At 51.3% G+C, this 22,537-nt stretch overlaps 2 protein-coding genes and 2 long non-coding RNA genes across 6 annotated transcripts in view; 2 read left to right on the forward strand and 2 right to left on the reverse strand.

Annotated features, from left to right (window-relative positions):
• LOC123032617 overlaps positions 1 to 9,024 on the forward strand; it is an 11,755-nt gene extending 2,731 nt beyond the window's left edge. Inside the window, exons 2-4 of one of the 2 annotated variants that reach the window (XR_006416508.1) lie at positions 7,509 to 7,749; positions 7,834 to 7,953; positions 8,537 to 9,024. This is a non-coding gene — a long non-coding RNA (uncharacterized LOC123032617). Of the gene's footprint in view, positions 1 to 7,508; positions 7,954 to 8,536 lie in introns of both variants that reach the window. The other variant, XR_006416507.1, reaches the window with a different exon arrangement.
• LOC123032618 overlaps positions 1 to 10,489 on the forward strand; it is a 26,021-nt gene extending 15,532 nt beyond the window's left edge. The window contains exon 3 of the long non-coding RNA XR_006416509.1: positions 10,479 to 10,489. This is a non-coding gene — a long non-coding RNA (uncharacterized LOC123032618). The remainder of the gene's footprint in view (positions 1 to 10,478) is intronic.
• On the reverse strand, positions 7,510 to 9,296 carry LOC123032616 (protein S100-A14-like). The gene is made up of 2 exons (XM_044448657.1): positions 8,988 to 9,296; positions 7,510 to 7,641 (listed from the first exon to the last, which is right to left on the reverse strand). The coding sequence occupies exons 1-2, from the start codon at positions 9,294 to 9,296 to the stop codon at positions 7,510 to 7,512; spliced, it is 441 nt and encodes a 146-aa protein (XP_044304592.1).
• Positions 10,490 to 18,922: 8,433 nt separating the features above from the next.
• Positions 18,923 to 21,693, reverse strand: S100A13 (S100 calcium binding protein A13). 2 transcript variants are annotated; one of them, XM_044448654.1, is made up of 3 exons: positions 21,579 to 21,693; positions 20,059 to 20,307; positions 18,923 to 19,222 (listed from the first exon to the last, which is right to left on the reverse strand). In XM_044448654.1, exons 2-3 carry the CDS (start codon positions 20,209 to 20,211, stop codon positions 19,088 to 19,090), a joined length of 288 nt encoding a protein of 95 aa, XP_044304589.1. In that variant the 5' UTR covers positions 20,212 to 20,307; positions 21,579 to 21,693; the 3' UTR covers positions 18,923 to 19,087. The 2 variants fall into 2 exon arrangements, with proteins under 2 accessions (XP_044304589.1, XP_044304590.1); XM_044448655.1 differs by lacking the exon at positions 21,579 to 21,693 and adding an exon at positions 21,468 to 21,486.
• Between the last annotated feature and the right edge of the window lie 844 nt (positions 21,694 to 22,537).

Raw genomic sequence — 22,537 nt, forward strand, 5'->3', positions numbered from 1 at the left:
ATTTAGGGTGGCTGCCAGGAAGTACCTCCTGACAGTTAGGACCCCTCAGTATGGAATGGGCTTCCCCGGGAGGAGGTTGAGGCCCCATCGGTGCGGGTGCTCAAAGATAGGCTGGACATGCACATGGTGGGCATGTCGTGAGCGGAGCCGGCTGGAGCCGGGGGTCAGACTAGATGGCCCGGGAGACCCCTTCTGACTCGCTCTGTTTCTAGGTTTCTGTCATGGGAGTTGGAGCCCTAAATATCCGGAGAGGGTGATACTGTAGGAAAAGGTATGAGGGCCAAGAGAGAAGCAGAGCTGGCCCTATCGTTCGGCCAAGTGACGAGGCCGCCTCTCTCAGATGGCTGATCCTCAGCCGTAATTGGAGGGCAGAGCTGTGCATCACAGCCGGCTCTGCACCGCTCAAGCGACCCCCTGGGCCCTTCTGGGGCAGCCGAGGACGCCATTACAAGGGCAGCACCGAAGGTAAAAGCCCCAGTTGTGCCGGGTAAGTCCTCTCTTGTGCATGGACTGGAGGGGCCCGCCATCTTGTTCTTTGCCTCGACTGGCAAAATATCCCAGACTTATCTCCATTTTGCTTTCTCCTGCACCTGACTTTTTAAATCTCAAGCTTCCAAAGTTTGGCGAATTCCTATCAGAAACAGACTGGCTACTTGCACAGCCAAATCCAAGAGCTCTGGCGATTTCCAGTACGGAAGCATCCATGGTGCACAGCAACGGGTTAATTGGCAATGTTACTTCAGCGCTAACTTGGTTAGGCTGGGATTCAAATGCAGACTTGTTAAGAATGAGCTCTCCAAGCCCACGGCTTTCAACAGTCTAATCTGCCAGTTTTGGTTTCTCCCACACTCAGATTCTCAAAAACCTCCTCTTCTTTTTGTCCTGTGCACGGATCTCTCTGCCAGTTTTGACTCATTCCTGTGAAAACCAAGGAGAAACTCAGTCCTGCCCCCACCCTCGTCCTGGAGAAACAGGATTGCTCTCAAGGGCTTCGAAAGCAGGGGCCGCTATTTTTTTTCCTGCTTGGTAGACGGGAGGAATTCGCAGTGAGGAGGTTGGTACTGTGTGGTCAGAATAATAGAGGCAGGTGGATTTTTTGGGCAGGGGGAAAGCATCTGTCACTGTATGTCACCTTAACTTCTCACCCTGCCCCCGGCCCCACAGTCTCTCCAAACCCTAGGAATGAGGTCACCCTGATATCCAAAAGATGAAGTGGGGAGAACTTTAACAGCAGCAAGGAGGGGCCCCCTTGACAAACTCCTTGGAAGGTGCAAATGAACAGCTCCGTCTGATTCATCCTCATTTTATCCTCGTGAATTAGCAAAGCTCTTCTCTAAACATTCCTGGAATAAGTCGGCGCCTTCCGCTCAGAGATGAGACTCGATGAAGAAGAAGAAAGGCGGAATCTGTTTGAAGAGGCTAGGAAAGGGGCTTGCTACGTCCCCGGAGGAAGTCGGCATCTCTGTGCCAGCAATTCCGAGGTCGCTGCTCCGGGTTTCTGCCGACCTGTTGGAGCATTAGATCACGCTTGTTTCTTCGAAGTGGGAAGAAATCCAGGTATCCTGCCCTAGTTGCATAAGAACGTGAGGTAAGGAGGCCTTGCTCGAATCATGTCATCTTCCACCTTCTGGTTCCTCTCCAACGAGTTGCCTTCAGGAACTTGGGGAATATCTGCCGTCCCCTGAAGAACTGCACTCAGCGGTCAGCAGACTGGACGTGGCGGGTTCCACGTACGAACAGAAGCCAGATCTGATCAACGACCCATCTGAGCCGGCGTTCTCTTTCCACCAGGGTGGACCAGCGGCCTGCGGAAACGCACAAGCACGATCTAAGTGCGATGGCAGCCCCTCTCCTGCTCCTCCAAATTCACCAGTTCGTCCATCCCTAACTTGCAGAGTGCTAAACAAGAACAAGGAAACCAAACGGAGCCCCCAGTGAAGGTCATTTGCCTGTTTCTAAGGCTCAAGTCCTTGTGAGTCCAAGGACAGGCTGGACGTGCACATGGTGGGCGTGTTGTGAGCGGAGTGGCTGGAGTCGGGGGTCAGACTAGATGGCCTGGGAGACCCCTTCTGACTCGCTCTGCTTCTCTGTTTCTATGTCTTGCTTAAATAGAAACACTTCCCACAGCCCTTCACTAAACCCAGGCGCTCACCCTGAATTTTCAGCTCCTGGCATGCTCACCCCTTCTCATCCCATGGCAGGTTTCCTTCCTAATTAAAGTCACACCACACCCTTGCCCTGTAATATCTATTTACTAGTTCCCATGGAGGCTGAGAGAAACAGGGCAATCCCATGATGAAATCTTCCCCTGAAGCAAGGGGACCGGCAGCACAACTTGAGTCGGCCCTGCTGGGCTCGGTCGAGGCTCCCCCCCGGTCTAGATTGGCCCGTGCCCGGTGCCCGCTCGTGTGCACAGATTCGGGAACAGGGCTACGTCTGACAGCGGCCCCCAGTTTTGCGTGTCACAATACGACATCTGCTTCTTGGCTCCCAGAGAGAGCGAGAGCGAGAGAGAGCAACACTCAGGAGATCTTCTGGCTCAGCCGCAGAAAATTATTTATTTGTTTATTACATTTTTATGCCACTCCATGAAGGTCAAATATTTGGCCACCTAATGAGAAGGAAAGACTTACCGGAGAAGACCCTGATGCTGGGAACAATTGAGGGCAAAAGGAGAAGGGGACGGCAGAGGATGAGATGGCCGGATGGGGCCCCTGGGGCGGTGGGTGTGGGCTTGGAGGGACTTCAAGGGACAGTGGAGGACAGGAGAGCCTAGAGGAAGGTTGTCCATGGGGTCACAGAGAGTCGGGTACGACTTTGCGACTGAATAACAATGCCGCCCCATAGCCTTTGGGGCTGTCAGGGTGGTTTACAGATAAAAAACACAGAAAGCGCAAAAGCACTGCAAACAATACAATGATTTAAAGCCAAATAGAGTCTCGTGGTGGACAACTCGTGGTGGAATTGAGAAAACAGTTCGCATAAAGCAATGTTGTTAAAACTTCTGGTGAACAGAAAGGTCTTCACCTGGCGCCGAAAGAAAAACAGTGACTGTGCCAGGCAGACCTTAGTGAGTATGTTCCAGAGATGGGGTGCCAACACAGAGAAGGCCCTGCCATTCACTTTCACCCTCTCCCCCTGCCCACTTCCCTACTGGTTGGTGCTTGGAGAAGGAGCTACTCTGTCTCTTTCACACACACACATGAGCCCTACAAGAAAGTGCTTGATTTTCCGCAAACTGTAAATGTTTTTTGGTTTCTCTTTACAACAGCCCTCCAAGGTAGGCTATAACTAGGGTAATTTTTCCACAGGGAGGAGGAAGAGCGATTTTCCTGGAACTCTGGAGTTGTGTTTTCTTGCACCTTTTTAATAAAACCAGCACTGAAGCAGTCATTTGTACTGCTCTTGAGAGCCAAGGAGTGAGAGAAGCCGTTTAACCTTTTATTTCCAGGGCTGTGATCCTCCAGATGTTCCTGGACAGATCCCATCAGCCCCAGGCAGCATATTTATTTATTTATTAAAACATTTCTATGCCGCCCCATTCGCCAAAGCCTCGGGGCGGCTCACAACATGAAATAAAATACAAAAAATAACAATATAAAAATATCAATATAAAATAAGTAACAATATAAAATAAAATAAAATATCCAAGAGCATCTGCATGGCCGACAGGTTCCTCACCCCTTCATGAATCTACCATCTCAGCATCTTCATCCCCAGCTATTTTTCTACCTGCAGGGGAAGAGATGCAGTCTGCACATTTTTATAAGATGCCGACATTTTTCCTGGCTTTCTGGCAAAGGGAGGACTTTCACATGCCTTGCTAGCACAGGTGGTGAACCTGTTGATTTGGCTTTCTCCCCGTTTCTCATTTTCCAGTTTTTTCACCCCGAATTTTGAGATTTTCCTGATTAGACTACTGTAACATGCTCTATGTGGGGCTGCCCTTGAAGACGGTCCAGATACTTCAACTGGTCCAGAACAGAGCCACCAGGTTGTTAACAGGGACCGGCAGGTATGAACATACAACGCCAGTTCTTTTCCACCTACTCTGGCTTCCAGTTGAAGCCCAGGCCCAATTTAAGGTGCTGGTGATCACCTATAAAGCCCGAAACGGCTTAGGGCCTGGTTACCTGAAGGAGCATCCCCTTCCATACATGCCTGCCCACCTCTTAAGATCTGGGGCAGATGCCCTTCTCCGGGTGCCCTCCCTGAAGGAGGTTAGAAGGGTGGCTACCTGGAGAAGGGCCTTCTCTGTGGTGGCACCCCAATTGTGGAATTCGCTCCTCAGAGAGGTTCGCCTGACGCCATCACTGTATTCTTTTTGGTGCCAGGCTAAACCCTTTTTATTTTCCCAATGTTTCAACATCTGATTGTTTTGATTGGGGTTTTATTGTTAGTTGAATTTTTAAGATGCTATGTTTTATTTTACATTTTGTATTGTTAAACCTTCCTAAGACTTCGGTAAGGGATGGTCCAGAAAAGTTTTAAATAAATAAATGTAAAAAAAAATTAAAAAATGAACAGGCACGCATACCACTTTTTTCCCGGCAAGGAGCCAAGATGGCTTCCATAATCATCTTCCTCCTCTCCTCCTCATCCTCACAACAACCCTGGGAGGTAGGCCAGGCTGTGAGTCTGTGATGAACCCCAACTCACTTGTTGAGCTTTATGGCTGAGTGAACACTTGAACTGAGCCGCAATTAGAATATTAGTGTACGTGTCTGAAATTAGGTAAGTCTACATTAAAATGCAGAATGAGTGAGTTTCTCCACTTAGCTGTGGCTTGATTTCTTTAAAAAGCAAGCAAAACGAGATGGTGCAGACTGAACTTGCGAACATCTCCATGTAAAACAGAAGATCTGTTCTTGAATGTGGAGCCACAATCTCCATCAGAAGCCCAAGTAGGCCAGAAGTTCCCCAACGTTTGGACCCTTGGGCATATTTGGGAATTTTAAAAATGCATGTGGCTAGTTCCATAATAGACCACAGGGACTTGTCTTCCAAAAATGAATTAAGGGGGCGAAGGTAGCGGGTGAGAAGAAACATGGGGAGAGGCTAGATGCGGGGAGAAGAAAGACTGACCCAACATTATCCAAAGCTTTTCTTCAAATAATTAATTGAAAGGGGCAGGGAAGGGAGAGTTTTGTGAGCACTGTTGGCAGTTCCTGTGGGTTCTGCCGATGGGTGTCGAAATGCAGACCCCTGACCTAAGGACCACCAGCAATCTTCTCCAGATTTTAATTTCTGCCAGATTTTAATCTAGCTACGGTTTAAAATTCTTCCCAGTTTCACTCATTAAAATAACACACTTGTGTTAACATTTTTGTGCAGCGGCAAACAGGCCAAACCTAGGCATGGTTCTGATGGACACATTTTACGTAACATTTCCACCCTATCCGGGTATCTTGCGGACGGTCTTGCCTCCAGATGGAGGAGTACAAACCCCAACAGCCCCATTGAGATGCGAACAAGATGCGAACAAGAACAAGCCGCAAAGCATTTGATTATGTTTTTCTTGCATTTTTCCTCTTTTTATTCCATCAGTTTCTACAAAACGATCTGGCAAAGAACATGAGAATTCATAATGAGTAAGCCCTGAACCCATGTGACTAGTCCGAAGCTGTGCAGTTGATGATCCATGGAGCCCAAATCAGTTTGGGATTTAGGCTGTTTATCTCCCACCATACCCCCCCTCCCCTCCCCTCAAGGCCAAGAATCATAGAAAGTCCTAACTCCTCGCCTCTTGCTCAAACTATTAGACTTTGCTTCCCTCCCCAAAAGGTGGCAACTGGGAAGTTCCACTCCAAAGCAACCGGTGATGTGACTTTCCGGCTCCAAATGCACAACATCAACTTAGATATTTAGGACCTCTCCAGCTCTACCAAGATGGACATGTTTGCCTCAGACTGGGAAGAAGTGAAGGAGGGTCTCACTTTTCCTCCGAATGCATCGAATCCTGACATGGGAGTCAAAGGAGGCTCCCTTGGCCATGAGAGCCCCAGGCCCAGGGGCTTGGAAGCAAAGCCGGGCTGGGATTCTGGTGGACGGGGCAGAGCGAGAACTAAAAACTGGTCAGGTTTAGACGCTGAGCCTGGAGCTGCCAGCTCTTCTAGTCAAGGTGCAAGTTACTACAGGCTTTCCCAGCAGTGTAGCTTGTTAGGCGAGTTGGCTGTCAATAGGAAGCCTCTGCATCGTCATTCCGTTTCTATTCATAGTTGTTCCATCTTCCTCCCTGTGGTTGAACAAGTACTGAACAATGAGCCTAGACTCGACCCACCCACCTTCACCTCCACAGCGTCTCTCCTTTGCCAGCCCCTGCTTGTCCGGACAAATCCACTCTGATTTCCAAATGCCAAGGCATGAGGCAGAGATGCCGAGCCACTTCCAGCCACAGCAAGGGCTTCCATTCCGGAGAAGCACTCGGGGGCCGCGTTCCAGTGGTGGATAGGGCCCAAAGCAAATGCAGCGAGGCCAGAAATGCCAGCATATTTCACCCTGAAGTGTTTGTTCTAGTGACTAAGCATGGGAGATGAAGGCACCAGCAGCAGTGGTGGTGGTGGCCGAGGATGTGGGCTTGGGGAAGAGGTGTAGACACCTGGAGAACCCCGGAAGAGAACAGGTATGCTATAGTTGGCCCACAGTTCTGACGTTCAACACCCCCAGTTTAGGCACTGCGTGGCACAGTCTCTTTGTGAATTTGGAGGACAGGCCCTAATTCCGCTCTTTGACCCAACCCAAGTCATCCATGTTATGCTGATGTGGTGAATGAAAAGATCAGTTAAACTCATCATTTTGACCTGAAGACAAACAGAAACATATTTGATTTGAGACATTCTTTAACACTCCTAAATCTGGGGAGAGCAAAACTTTACATTTGTGGTTTCAATTTCTTAAAAAGTAAAAAAAAAAAAAAAAAACCCGGAGCAAAACATTTTAGGATTCTGAGTTCCAGATCTAGAAAAAAGAGGGAAAACACAGTGTTTGAGGGATCTAGAGTAAGGGATTTAGTGCTTCATAGATCTAGAGGTGGAATTTGATGGTTGCAAATGAACTGGTATGCAAACGAGACCAGTATTGCCCTGCAGATCCTGCAATCAGACCCTGAAAACCTACAGTCTGAAAATGGAGTCAAGAGCATTCTAGACTACATGTTAAAATGCACTCTTTGGGTTCCAGAGCTCACCCAGCAAAACCTCTCTGAAGGTTCTAGAGTTGAGTGTTCAGGAACCCCGAATGTCACGATTCTGGAAGGCTTGCTCCTAGTGTTTTTCTAGAGCAAACTCAAGGGGCAGGTTGAGAACTCGGAAGGCCCTTCCCTTGAAGGACAAGAGATCAGCTCTAGATTTTGATCTTCCAGAACTGGGGGAGGGAAGAAGTTAGAGGGAGTCCCCCAAATATTAACACTGCGTCGACAACTCATTGACATCATGAAAGGACTGTCTTTTTTCTTTACTTTTCTCTGTAAACGATCCGAGGTCTTGTGGTTCTGATTTCCCTTGGTGCAGGTTACTTCTTCTGTCCTGGGACTCTGCACCCTTTGGCCGCATCTCCCATGATATCCCAGTACTCCCCAAACTGCAGTTTGGCCTCGTCATTATCTCCGAGACACTCAATCTTCTCATCCAGCGTCCCGACACCCTGCATTGAGAAGAGAGAGCCATCAAAACTCAGCAGAGGGACCATGGACCCGGCAATGTCTTCTTCTGGTCTACAGAAGGTCTACAGAACCTGTCTACCACAACATAGGTATGAGAGGACCTTTTCAATGGTGAACCCGAAGCAGAGTGACCACCTGTCCTCTAGGACTGAGAGTAATCCTCTGTTTTGAAGGATTCCTCCAGGTGGAAGACTGTCCAGTCCCTGTCGGGTTTAAAAATAAAGGACCATCGGAAGGAACAGTTGGACCTTGAAGCTGCCGATCCACAACACCTGGACTGCAGACAGAGCAAGGTATGTAGGTCACCTGGTCACAACCTTTCACACTGTGGCGAGATGTATTCTGTTCTAAATATAATATCAGTTCCTGGATTTGCATCTATGCATATACACGAATGCAGGAAGCTTTGTATGCAAATCTTCCAAGGGTTCCCCTTATTTTGCTCTTGAGAACATACCCAGTATCCTGCTGGGTCTGGCCAAGGGTTCACCTGGTCAGGCATTCTCTTCAGAGGGCAGCTCACCAACAGCCCACAAGCAGGGCCTGAGTGCAAGAGCACTCCCACACCCATGTTCCCTCACAACTGGTGGACATAGGCAGACTGACTCCGGAGATGACCTCTAGCCACCAAGACTACCAGCCACAGAGAGCTTTCTCTTCCGGGCATGTATCCAATCCTCTCTTAAAGCCACCCAAATGACAGCCCTCCAAAATGTGGGCAGCCATTTTGGACAAGCATCTAAAGCCTCCTTAATCTCAGCAGACCTTTTACCCCTCTAGATGCTGCTCTGAAGGATCATTTCCAGCCAGAAGATCCTTTCAGACGGGACTTCTGCTGTGCATTCCCACAGCTTCATTTATGGATTTTTTTTACAGGGAGCCTGGATATTTCCCGATGCCCTTTCCAGTCTTTTCTTCTTCCCCAAAGCGACAGGAAACCGGATCTACCTGATGCTTTCCTGTTCCATCTGAGCGAACCAGCGCGTTTTGTCCCATTCACTCATATGGCGCAAGAGCAAATGCAGCAGCCGTCAAACCCCAAACGCACAGGTGAGCAGGTACACGATCGCTTACAATCGCCTCCTGACCTGAGGAGGTTCAATCTGGCACCTTCTGGATGTTTGGACTAAATTCCTACTAGCCTCAGCCGGCACGGCCAATGGTCGTGGATGATGGGAGTTTCCATCCAAAACTTCTGGAGTGTGCCGGGTTGCCCACCCCTCATTTTGGATGTAGGGCAATGTAGGCATGAAGCCCCCCAGCTTTGCTCCCCACCCCCACGGCTGCCTCGCGCCACCTGATGGATTGGCCGGGTTGCTCTCCTCACCTTGGACAAATGCGGGAGCCTCTGACCCACCAGCTCCTTCAGCTCATTGGGGGTAAGGCACTCTTTGCGGCCCTTCACAGCGTAACAATGAAAGTTGTTGATGACAATTTCAATCGCTCTCTCCACATCGGTGAGCTCTTGGCAGTCCTGCAGCCGGCAGAATGGTTGGGAGAGACAAGGGAAAGGTGGAGACAGAATTATTGTGAGAGACAAGCTATCAGCAGAAGTCTGAGACCTCAGGAAAGCTGTCGAACCAGCCAATCTCCCGCCTACCATAGTTTTACAACTCCCTGAAACTCGAAGTGGCATCCTCAAACTCCCAAGATTACGCACCAGCACAATCTCAAACTGATATCCGCTCTTCTTCTCCACCCACAAACATGCAATTCAGGCGGTCTGGCTCCATTCCAGACCAAACCAGTCGATCATGAAGGGCAGCAACCTCCTCCTCCACTCCAAACCAGTGGAGAGCTGGCCCCTCTTCCCCTCTCTTCCTCACACCAAAAGATCCATTCCTATCATCCCACATAGGAAGTTAACTCGTGCACAAGCCTCTTTCTTTGCATCCGTTTAATAAAACCCAAGATGACCGGGATGGATCAGTATCACATCTTCCAGGGCAGCAGAAAACATACAGTTTGACATCCACCATTTTCCACAGGCTTGTTTGGTGAACTCCTGATCAATTTATCCTCTCCCAAAATTAAGAGGCTTTTGGTACTTCATCCCAGGACTTGGTGGTGTCCATTTTTCTTCTCTTCTGGTTAGCTCAAGCCTTCCCCAGCAATACACCCTCCAGATACTTGGAACCTCGGCCTCCGTCGCCCTCTCCGTCAGCATGCAGGTGATCAAGGATGATAAGAGTTGTAGTTCAGAACATCTAGAGAGCACCTGGCTGAGGACAGCAGAATGAGGGTCTGTTCCAAGAAGGGGAGAAGGTCAGAAGGACACCCGAGGAGCCAGACTGAGGACTGTTCTGCGTGCCCAAGTAGAATGGATTCTAGATTTCACTGCACTGGATGGGGTGATCCCACTGCCAAATCCTTTTTAATCCTTCGGAGAGAATCCACCCTCTTTCTACAGACAGCTGTTTGCACCTGAGAGCACGAGGTAAGCTCAGGTGCGTATTGGATGCACACAGGTGCTCACTGTGTGTATGCCCATGGCAGACCCGAGTGTGCTCAGAAGGTACCAGCTCCTGCCCCCAACTATATTAAGCAGGGCAGAGGCGATGCACAGGAAAGGCGTGGAAGCTCAGGTCCCCCTTGCCACTTCACCAGCCGATTCCTGCCCTTTTCCACAAGCACCAGGTCATGAATGGTTCATATTTGCCTCTTCTTGAGCCTTTGCTACTGACAGTAAGAGCTTTCAGCACAGATGTGCTAGTGTGTTTGAGGCTTTGGGGGTGTCTGGCTGGCTTTTGGCCTCACCTGTGTTGCCTTCGGCCTCCCGCATCCTGGAACTGAGCCCTTCTCTGAAACTGGAATTCAGTTCGGGCTGCAGACCGGAAAAGATTCAGCACCTCTAGCCCGTGCCCTCTTTGCACAACTGAACAGAGACGATTTTCCAGATCGGCGTCTTGCCAGGACCACGAAAAATCCTCACACAGGGCGCAGGATCGCACTGAACGTCTAACAGCAAATCCCCGGTGTGCATTTAAGGATAAGCCCCATCAAACATTCTGAAAACCTCGCAGGTGTGGCAGTTTTGCTCCTGCGCTGTGCTAGGCTCACGTGTGACTCCAGTAAATCGCTCCCCGCCAAGAAGTCCCTTTCAGCAGAGAAACCCTTTCTGAATATGGCGAGAAGCACCAATGTCAGGGGAATTCTCAACGAACCTCCTTCCACTTGATGCTCATTCACACAGAGGATCAACTTGGGGTCAACCTGTAGCCACACAGACATTCACGTGGGACCCACACTTCCCCAAACCCGGGGCCATCTGATGTGTTGACGACAGCTCCCACCATCCCCAACCACTGGGTAGATTGGCTGGGGCTGATGGGTGCTGTAGCCCCAAACATCCAGGGGAAACCAGGTTGGCGAAGACTGCAACACGCTATTGGTATGTCGACCCAATGCGATGAGCAACTGAGTCATCTATAGAGTCGCCTGTATGCAGTCGCTGCACGGAGCTTAAGTACAGCTTGCTCGTTGCAATGCCTGCCACCTCGTTCCTTCTCCTGCTTTCTCCCAGATCCTGGTCTTCTTGTCCTCAGTCCGAGTCAACACCAGTGTTGGCCACAATCCCAGCTCTTTCTGGAAGCACTGCTCCCATTTGGACACTCAAACTACTGAGACTCCCACTGGGACATTTCTAGGGGAAGCATTTCAGTGCCTCTCCGAAGGAAAACCCTTTGGGAAGAACCGAGAACCTAATAAAGTCGTTATAGGCCCCAGTGCCCAAGAGCCACGGCGCTAGAGCGAACTCGTCTGGTCTGATCAGCAAGATCCTGACGTTCATTATAGCCACCCTATAATGTTGCACAAGCAATAAAGACACCTTTCTTCGGCGCCCTGGTACCTTAAGGAAAGAGGTCGGCCCTAAACATCTCTGTTCGATGCCATCTTATTCCCTCTAGCACAACATTATCTGGTCCTCCCAAATCCAGAGAAGAACCTCTCCACCCCGGAGCTTGTTTTGGGAAAGGGCTCCAAATGGCATTGCCTACATGCCAAAAAGCGCACCCACATCCCCCCACCGCTCCCTCCCCCAGAAGAATGACCTTTCTCCTCTTGCAGCATCTGCACCCCATCGTTCCTTGAGCGCGTTGGTTCGGAGCGTCGGCAAAATCCCCCTTCGGGAGCTCAGTGCGGCCGTCGGCTCCTGGAGAGGCACCGAGTTGGGTCCTCCGGTCGGCTCAGATGTCAGTGCGGAGACTTCCCCTGGAGCAGGCAACAGAAGGGAGCAAAAGCATTCTTTAACGGCGTGATTGGCCTCCGCTGCCTTGCGTTCCCCCACTCCTCTCCCCGATCTTTCCTGAGCTGCGGCAACCTGTTTGGAAGAGGGAATGCTCGAACGCTGCCTGAACTTGTCCAAAGCATGAGGTATCCCAACGCGAGAAAGGGTGCGGCCGAGGCAGGGGAAGGGGTCTTCCCCAGACCTGCTCCCCCCGCCTTCAGGGCTGCTCCCCAAAACACACCCCGGCCACCGAAGCCGCCCAGCCGGGAAAGGCCAACTTACCTCCTTCCAAGGATCTGGTGTGCTGGCGAGGGCTGTCTTTCCTGCCACGGTTTTATATCGAGAAGGTGTGTGTGGGAGACACCTCAGGAAGATAGCACAGGTGGCGTACGTTGTCTCACTTCGTTGCCTGGCCCTGGGCCAGCGTGCCGCGCTAGGGTGCCACCCATCTCCCAGTCTTTAGGCATGGCTCACCGGATGAGCAATAGAAAGGCAGAGGGCTGGTTTATGGGCGACGCTCGGGGCCCGGCGCCTGTTTCCCAAGTCTTGCAGGTGTTCCAGACATGAAGGAAGCAGCGGATGGAGCAGGCCAGGACCCAGGGCCGGTGCGGCAGGGTGAATCCCTTAGGCGGCAGGTCGGGAAGGGTGGGCGGTGGGGCCTTCCCATTGCTCGACGGCCCACCCTGTCTCTCCCTCCACGGACCCCTCAGAGTAGGGTGCTGGGGCTGGCTGCAGCTGTCCAGGGTGGTGGGCCAAGATCCCACTTCCGCTGGTTGTCAGAGTGACGCATCGGCTTGCCTGGAACTCCAGCAAAGCTGGGGGATTTCTCAGAGCATCAGACAGAGGTGCACCCTGGGAAGGCATGCTGGCTGCTTGCCCACTGCAAGTGAGAGTGCCCCCTGGCCCAGATGCCTAACTCAGAGGGGTCCTTCCTCAAAGCGAGACGAGGACAGGCCATCTCGGTGACGCTGTCAGGCAGTCAAGATGTTTGGGTGTGTGAGAACTGTGCATGTGCCCAGGGAAGTCTTTGCATGGGTTCAGGGCAAGAAGGTGCATCGTGCGTCGCTTTCTTGGGCACATCCAGGGATGTTTTCCTGTGCTTAAGGGGTGGGAAGGGGCTTGTGTGTGTACCCCGTGAAGCACCGGCGTGGATAAGTCCACATCCACACCTCGGGCAGCTTTCATGCGCATAAGCAGCTGCTGTCTCGCTCCACTTTTCCCTCCTGGGTAAATGCGCACACATGCGCTCGGTGGTTTGCCTCGGAAGCGGCGTGTGGTTTGCCTCGGAAGCGGCGTGGGTTCAGGAGGCAATCTTGCTATTATGGTCACCTGCTGCAGCACAGCAGTGCCCCAGGGGTTAAATTCCAGCGTGCATGCCATTCACCCTTCCAAAAATATTCAGTGTGCGCCTTGGAAGTGGGGATGCTTCATTTCCGGCGCCAGGCAATTGACAGTCCTGACCTGCAGCCGCCCATCGGAGCGTCATGACTGGTTGAGCTGGTCCCGGGCGAGCCAGCCGCCCTCCCCTCCCCTCCCCAGAGGTGGCTGCATCCCGGCAGCATGCGAAGGAGTCAGTGGGTCACCGGCTCCTCCTCTCTGGCCTCCAGGGATGCTCTCCCTCTCTCCAGGGAGAGCCAGTGTGGCGTCGTGGTTCAGAGCCTGGGACTGGGACTCAGGCGATCCGGGTTCTGGTCCCCGCTCAGCCATGGAGCCAACTGGGTGCCTTTGGGCCAGTCACAGCCTCTCAGCCCAGCCTACCTCACAGGGTTGTTGTTGTGGGGATAAGATGGAGGAGGAGATGTAAGCTGCCTTGAGCCCTTTGAGGGAAAAAGGCAGGATATAAATAGGAAAATAAATAATACAATAAATAAATGCTGGGTTCCCAGGTTCCCTCTCCAAACCGTGGCTGTTGAGCAGAGGGCAGGCGTGTAGCCCAGGCGGAGAAAGCCATCACACCCAGGCCTGGAAGCAGTTGCTTCTGCTTCCCTTTAAAAGGGGATTGCGGACATTTGCAGAAGAGAAGGCTATCAAAAGCTGCTAGTCCTCAGGGCTCTATGTTACCTTCAGCATCAGGGTCAGTCTACCTAGATACGCTGGGTTTTGGGGAACATGCAGCTGCACTCCAGTTCTGCTTGTCAGATCCCATGGGCAGCTGCTTGGCCATTTTTGGAATTGAACGGTGGGCTAGATGGACCCTCGGACTGATCCGGCGGGGCTGCTCATAGGCTCTTAAATAAGTTAAAGCTACTAGTCCTTATTGCCATATGCAACTGCCTGTATCAGAGGCCATAAGCATGGGTACTCCAGTTGCTTCGAACATGGGCAGTTGGCCACTCTGTGAACAGAATCCCAGACTTCCAAAATCCTTGGCCGGATCCAGCATGGCTCTATTTTGTACCTCGTATGGATGAACCCTTCCTGTTTCTCCGGTCCATAAACGAGTCAGTTGCAAAGCCCAAGTTGTATTTTATATAAGCATTCCACAAAATGAAACACTTCTTTAGAATTTAAGTGCTTTCCCCATAGCGTCAGGGGTTTCTTGGGGTTCTTTCAGAAGGATTTCGAAAGGTCCCCAGGCAATCCTGGCGTTTTCCCCCACAACTGCATTTCCCCAACCAGCTGGGATGCTGGGAGTTGCAGTCTGGCCTGCCTGAAGGGCACCAGGTTGGGGAAGACTGCTGCATAAAAATAACCTGCATTTTGATGGCTTCTCACCATCCTTTAAAAGAAAAGGAAAACAGGTAAACTCTGATTTGGAAATGAACTGGAGACCGAAATCTTCAAGTGCAGCTCACATCTGTAAGGCGGTGAAAGTTTGTGTTGTGAATTGCTAAGGGAGCTTTGGCTGATGGGCCGTATTGAAATAATAAAATAAAATAAAAACCACACAACAAAACAAAACACAAACAAGCATAAAAATAAACATAAAATAAATTTTAATTTTAATAAATGTCTTTTTATTTTCATTGTAATAAATTTTATAGATTTTATTAAATAGGTTTTAATACATTTTAATAAGTAAATAATTTTATTTTTAAACTAAACTAAACCAGTAAAATAAAATAAAGAACTAGGAATAGGAAGAAATAGAAATAATAGAAATAAAAATAATAGAAATAGAAATGCAGAGCAGCCAGCCTTCCTGGCACCTCTCTGAAAACATCTCCAACAAAATGCCGAGGTACCACAGCGCCCCCTGGCCAGCACTCGTGGCCACGAAGGCCGGCTGGGAGCACGGACCGGGTGCCCCGGGGCAGTTTCTGACCCTGCCACCCCGGCCTGCATCCTTCCCGGTACTGAAGTCCGACAGTGACCAGAAAAAGGGGTTCGTGGAAGGTGCCCTCGAAAGCAAAAGCGGGCAAGCGACATGCGGCTCATTCGGCACATCACTGAGCTCCCGGCAGACCTGATGAGCACAAATTTTAATTGTATTTTGCACTATGGTTGTTTATTTGTGTGAGCCGTCCCGAGGCTATAAGCGATGGGACGGCATACAAAATAAATACATAAATAAATAAATATTTGCATCCAAACAAGGTGCAGGGTTCCTGCAGGCTCCATTTGAAAAAAGGAAAGTGCAGCTTTCGGGGGGGGGGGATTTTGAAGGGTCTGGGGGGGGGGGGGGGGGGAAGGCCGGGCAGTGCATGTGAGTTGCTGGACACATCGCTGTGGCTCCTGGGCCCCCAGACTTCCCGTGGCTGGAGTGTGCCATGACGTGGCCGAGCGGGCGCATGAGGACATGCTCTTCAGCACAGACCGTGACAGTGGCGTGAATTTTGCTGCTTTCTCTTCCGGCCAGACTCTGAAGGAACGACCTGGAGCAGAAGTTGCCGGACGATGGGTTCTGGGGAAGAGTTTCTTGGTACCCACACTGTCTGCAAGATCCAGGAAAGTTCCCAAGTAGGTAACCTTGGTTCAAGGCCATTATCTGGTACCAGGGGTGGGGGAGGCTGGGGGGGGGGGAGAGAGCGAGAATGCATTACTCAGGACCTGGGAAACCTCCCGAAGAAAGGAGGGTGATCTTCTGAGGCCGTGAGCTGTGGAACAGATTTGGAAATGCTCCCAAGGACAGAGCCATCCCTGACTCAACGGAGTCACCATGGGAAGGTTTGGGCCAAAACGGCTGCATGGTTCAGGAGGTACCTGTCCGCACACCTGCGCCCAGGATGACCTGGCCGACGCCAATTTTGCAACAGTGCGAAGAGTGCAATGGTTGTCTTTTGCTGTGCGACAAGCAAAAGCTGTGGCAAGGGAGGGGGGGCTGCTCTGTTTCGCCTCAGCCCCTCGCAGCTGTGGGGGAGAGGCTGGAGGCGAGCATGGGGCGCCTCGGTTTCTAAGGAGAGGAGGAAAGGGGGTGACCAGTGGATCTGGAGATGGAAAAGAGGTGGCATGCCAGGAAGCACTTCCTGACGGTTAGGACTCTGAGGGCGTGGAATGGGCTCCCCCAGGAGGTGGCTGAGGCCCCGTCGGTGAGGGTGTTCAAGGATAGGCAGGACATGCACATGGTGGGCATGTCGTGAGCGGAGCCGGCTGGAGCCAGGGTCAGACTAGATGGCCTGTTCTCCCCTGCAGAGGAGGGCAGGATGCGCTTCAACAGAGCCAAGCTCAGGGAACCCAGGTTCAATTTGGATGCCAGGAAGCACTTCCTGACAGTCAGGACCCCGAGGGCATGGAATGGGCTTCCCCGGGAGGTGGGTGAGGCCCCATCGGTGCGGGTGTTCAAGGATAGGCTGGACGTCCTCATGGTGGGCATGTCGAGAGCAGAGCCAGCTGGAGCCGGGGTCAGACTAGATGGTCCGGGAGACCCCTTCTGACTCGCTCCATTTCTATATGCAGCAGTGCTATGAAAAGCTGAGAATATGCTAGCTAGGTTAGGTATCTTGAGCAAAAAGGATCACAAGTTCTCTTCAAGTTGCATTCTCATTCTCTCTCTCTGTCTCTGCAATCCTTTGGGATGCTGCTTGTGCAGCAAGTGTTGTTCCCTGAGGAAGTGTTGTTCTCTTAGGAAGCATCCAAGAACCGGTGATGGATGTGCTTAGCAGGGCTGGGTTGCAGTCGTCTCCTTTCCCCTGGCCCCCGTTGTCGCAAAAATGGCTTTAATCCAAATTGGAACCTAATGGTCCTCCCTGTTTTGGAAAAAGGTTGTGCACTCGGAAGAGAAAGGGAGGGGAAAGCTACAGCAAAAAGCAAGATGGAAGGAGAAACGGGTGGATGTGAGCATTCCTTCCTCAGTGAAGGGCTGACTCATTTGTGGCAAGGTCAAAAATAGTTATAAGGGTTATTTTTTGTTTTGTTTTTCCTGTTTTTAAAAAATATGTGTTCAGCACTGCCCATCCAGGGATGGATTCATCTCCTTCCACCAACTTTCAGTGCTGCTGTCCGTATAGGCGAAGTATACGCACCCCGCACCCCATCAGGAGGTGAAAGCTCATGAGTTCCCTGGACTCGCTTTTGGTCTTGCCCATTGCAACTTGGTTCTTGCCCTGGCCCGGAGAACAGCGGCCAGGAAAGGAGAGTGCCAGGCTGCAGACTCGCTCTTCGCTTGCTGCTCCAGCAAGTTGGTAGAAGCAGCTGGTGCCAGGGGTGATGAGGAGAGTCCTCCACAAACTGGAGACAATCTCGAATCATCTACTCTTGTCTTTTGCTCTCGGGCGGCTGCTTTCCCGGGGGAGGGTGAGCAGCCAGTTTAGCATCCAAGTTCGGCATGCTAAGGCAGCTGCTGAAGGCCAGAGGAGGAGCCAAAACGGCCGGTGGGAAGGTTGACTCTTTGTGGGAACAGGCGATGGAGCAGAGCCTTGTCCAAGAGCACTCCGCAGCCCGGAGCTTGTGCTTAGGAGCAATCAGAAGTTCAGGAGAACTTCCAGGGTGTGCAGATCTTCAAAAATAATTCCTGGGGGGCTGTCGAAGGCTGGAATGCGTAAAAGGGGTGCTCCTTCCCCTGTCTGCCTTCGCAAAGTCACGATTTTCATGTATCAAATGTTGAGCATTCGAGAAATGCAGTCAGTATTCTGGACTGGTGAGCAGAACAAGCATGACATTTCTCAGCGGACATGGCTTGGAATATTGCTTTCTCCAACCTGCCCCCAAGCAGAAAAAAACTTTGCTTGGGTGTTTTAGAATTTTAATAGGTATTTAAGAATTCTTAAGTACCTAAATTTTAAGAATTTTAGGTATTTAAATACCTAAATAGGTATTTAGAATTCTCCCTAAATATAATCACTCTCACTTGCACTTTCTCGGTGGAGGGTATTTATGGCGGCTTCCCTTTCCCCCCATAATGCGCCTAGAACAACGCGAGATCCGGGTCACTGTGGAAGATGCTAAGCGGCGGCCATGTTGCTGAGCCAACAGCGGCCGTCACTCCCTGGAAGGGTCCGTGAAATCAAAGCAAAATGGAGGAGGCTGGGTAAACAGAGAAGCTGTTCTCTGCAGCGTGAGCACTGTGCAGAGAGGCCATCGAAAAAGTTTCCTTCCCCCTGGAGAAATCTGGCAGTGCTTTCCCCCGCTTCCAGGAGGGTGGGGCATGTTGAGGGCGACAGAAAGCCGCTGTAGTTCAGGCGGCCCGACAGCATTCGTCTGCCACACGAGTGAGCAGAGAGGCTTTCCGTGTGCAGCCATGGACCATGTCTCCGAGGTCCGTGGGTGTATTCACTCCGGGTTTTAGCCTGAATGGGAAGAGACCGGTCCATGGGGCTGGATGTCTTTGCTGGGGTTCAGCAGGCACCAGCGCTGGCATGCTCAGGCGTCTTGTGCAGTGGGAGAGGCTGGTCCTTAAATGCACTTATGTACAGTTGCCCCATCTTGTCGACTGCAGGGGTAGAGCATGCCCAGGTAACCAATTCTGGGGGCAGGATTTGCACAGATGCTCTTCTGGAATCACTCCACCCTCCTGAGCAGAATGGACTTAGGCCAGCTGCTGTTTAAGTTGTGTGTGTGTGGGGGGGGGGGAGTAATATTTCCTGAATTCCTCAGCAGCTTTCCAACACCCCCCCCATTCCTAATTTGTCTACTGAGCAAATAACGGGCAGAACCGCTCAGGATAAAGGCTTTTATTTGGACGTTCCAGCTGGCCACATGGGTTTATATATCCCAGGATATTCCTTCCCCACTCCCACCCCTACGTACTGATGGTCAGACTTTGCTCCCTCCTCTTGTCTGTCCCCTTCACTCACTCACACATGGACACAGAGGCACACCCTTCACTTCTTCCCTTTCTGCTCTCTCTTGATTTCCTTGGCCAGCTCTCCCATGAGCCTCCAGTACTCCCCGAATTTCAGCTCCTCGTCATTGTTGACATCCAAGCTCTTCATTTTCTCATCAAGATCCCCTACGTCCTGTAAAGAGGAAAGAAACGTTAGGGGAGACTAGCAGAAAGTTTACCCTGATAAACCCCCTGACACAGGAGGGATCGACCTCAAATGTTGAGGGGTTGGGGCAAGTCACATAAGCTGGCCACTGTTTTCGGGAGCGGGCTGACCACGCTTAGAAACAGGATACTAGGGTTTGAATGTGACCTCTTGGTCTACCCCGCAAGGCTGGTCTTCTACAGGAGTGGCAAAAGGTAGACTTTGCTTATCCCTGGTCCGTCCTCCCCGTCCTCCAATATTGAACCCTCACTAGGATGTGTAATTATCTTCTGGAGTGTGCCCAGGTATTTATTTATTTAGAGGTTTTGTATGCTGTTCCATCGCTTAACGCCTCGGGATGGCTTACATAAATAAATACGCTCCCCAGAGAGGTCCGCCTGGCGCCGTCATTATTTGTTTTTCGGTGCCAGGCCAAGACCTTTTTATTTAAAAGTTATTTTAATTGTTAATTGTAGATTGTATTTATTTATTGGTTTTTATATTTATGCCAAGATGTCTCCAGATTTTTAAGGGTATTTGTATGGTTGTTTATATATTTGTTTTGTAAGCTGCCCCGAGGCTTTTTGCGAATGGGGCGGCATAGAAATGTTCTAAATAAATAATAAATAAAATAAACAAACATAGTATAAAAATACAGATTATACAAATTAAAAACCCGATTCATTCCAGCTGCAAATTAAAACCTATAGTTAATATTAAACTTTATTAAAATATTGTTTAAATATTAGTTAGAAAAAAATCCACAGGTGCTTTGCGTGTTCTTAGAAACCTCTTTCCCCCTCTGCCCCCCAGTCTAGGCCCACCTTCATGAGGTTTGGGAGATGCGTGGTCACCAGCTCCTTGAATTCGCCGGTGGTCAGTGTGCCCTTCTTGCCTTCCTGGGCTGCACATTTGTGAAAGATGAAGACGATTTTCTGAATGGCTGCTTCCAGCTCTGTCCACTCCTCCGAGGCCATCTTTCCCAGCAGCAGTGGGGAGAAACTCGTGCCCTTTTGGGGGAAGTCGGTCCAGGGATGGGGCGATGGGGAATCCCTGCGTTGTGGGGTTGGGCACTGTGAACAGAGGGGAGAAGGAAAAGATGAAATAAAAGGAAGATGTAACTGTAATGCCATCTATCTGCATGGCTATAAATAGACGTTATTTTCTTTAAAGCCTTTTTAGCCCACCAAAAAGGTTCCCAGAGCAATGTGCGAACATCAGTAGTAAGAACGACGCTCCTCTCAGGCAGACCGTTCTAATGCGGTTGGCAGATGAGGAAAGGCAGATGTGGAGGGTAAAGGTAAAAATCAAGCTCTGGCTATTCTCATTCTTAAAAGTATAGTGTTCATCACGGCTGGCTGAGATGGAAACATTTTAGGTAGCCTAAGGCCAATGGTTGCCGGTTTGGCAACAGCTGGAGAAAGAAGAGGCAATGGAGCAGCCCAGCTGGTGACAGGCAGTCATTTTGAAGGCTTTTAAAAGGAATTTGATGCTAGAGATGACAGAGGAAAACTGCTCTTTTGCACGTCAGTGCAGACCTAGCTAATGCTCCCTTCCCAGACCAACACAAAATGTAGTTCTCCTTCGGTGTGCTTATAAAACTAAGCATGCAAAAATATACACTAGAAATGACTCACAAGGATGCATCTCATTAAGTGAAATGGCATCCAAGAAGCAAGATATTAGAAGAAATGCAAATGCCGATACGTATTGGTTTTCATGCTGACTTTTTTTTTTTTTCTAAAAAGGAAACCGAGGGAGAGACCAGCCGGAAGAAATGGAGAGGGAGAAAACGAGAAGGCAGCCTGGGTGGATTCAGCCTTTCCTGTTGCCTTCACTGGTACCCATGCCATTAAGTGGATCACCCGTGTTCAGAGGCAGTCTACCTCCCAGAACCTGACCATGGGGATCAGGCAAAGTACAAACCGCAGGGACGGGTGCCGCTTCCTTGCTGATTTGCGCCTGCTCACTGCTGAGATTGGGCCCATTGGAGGCATCCTTCGGATGAAAGACCAGCCTCCCTTTGAGTCTTCCCAGCCTCACGCCCTGGCAAGCCCGGCGAGGCGAGCTCACCGCCTCGGGATCCTCCAGGATCGTTCCTGATCCTATGTCGCTCCTGATCCTATCAAACCAACGCGCCTCGAGACGCGCATTCCCCCATTAATGGTGGCGGGCAGGGGCCCCGCTTTGTTTTACGAAGCCCAGCCAGGAGGGCGCCCTGCAGCTCCGTTACCTTCGGGCGAGGACCAGGCGTGCCCGTGGCGAGCCCGAGCGCCTCCTTGCACACGCACACGCGACGCGCACACGCGGCACCCACCCCTCGCGCGAGAGCGCGGCCACCTACCCTGCAGGACGCGGCGGCGAGGAGGACTAGCCGGCCAGGGGCGGCTCCGGCCCCCTTATATCGGTCGGGGCCGGGGTTATATAGGGCGCGGGGGGGACCAGGGCTCGCCGGTGTCCGGTTTCGCTTTCCAGCGCCGGCCAGGCGCCGCCCCCGCCCGGTCCGCCCGGCGCTTCCCCGGGTCCCGCCGCCGGCGAAGCGCAGCATCCGGGCCCGGCGCGGCATCTCTGCGGCCTGGGAGTCGCCGGCAGAGCCGCTCCGGAGGCGGGGAAGGGGCCGCCCGCGAGGCGAGCCGGGGGAGCCCGAGCCCCGGGGGCAGCGCCCCGGGCTGCGCTGCGTTAACAGGCGAAGGCTGGAGACTCCCAGGGCGATGCTCTCGGTGGAAGCTGCGGGGGGGGGGGGAGCGCTGGCACTTGCTCATCGGGGTACACGAAGCGGGGGAATGGTCTTTTTTGGTTAGAACACGTAAACAGGATGTTCCTCCTTTTTCAGGCACTCCGCTTTAGTCACTCACCCACGGGTGTCACACCGTCTCCTTCTCCGCTTGACCCTCAAAGCCACCCTGTGAGGTCGGTTGGGCTGAGAGTTACCCGCGTGCTTCCTGACTGAGGATGGATTTGAACCCGGGTCTCCCCGGTGCGATGCACCGCACGGGCTCCCCAGCTGCATACTAAACGTGGGGTGCAATCTGCTTTTTTGTTCGTCGGTTTCACATAGGGTGGCTACTTGTGGATTACCTGGAGGAATGTTGTCCATGGGGTCACAAAGAGTCAGCACGACTTTTTGACTGGACAACAACTTAGGAATTGCCAGGAAAAGAGCAATTATGTTTCCAAAGGAAGACAGATTGTATATGCTAATTTCGATCCAAATTGAGAAATGGTTATTGGAGTTTTAATTTAAAAAAAGGGCATCCAACTGGAGTGGACGGCTGTGACTATGCGACCCACGCGCCCAATTTT

Source organism: Varanus komodoensis, unplaced genomic scaffold (genome assembly GCF_004798865.1).
Source record: "Varanus komodoensis strain SLA01 unplaced genomic scaffold, ASM479886v1 scaffold55, whole genome shotgun sequence".
NCBI lineage: Eukaryota > Metazoa > Chordata > Lepidosauria > Squamata > Varanidae > Varanus > Varanus komodoensis.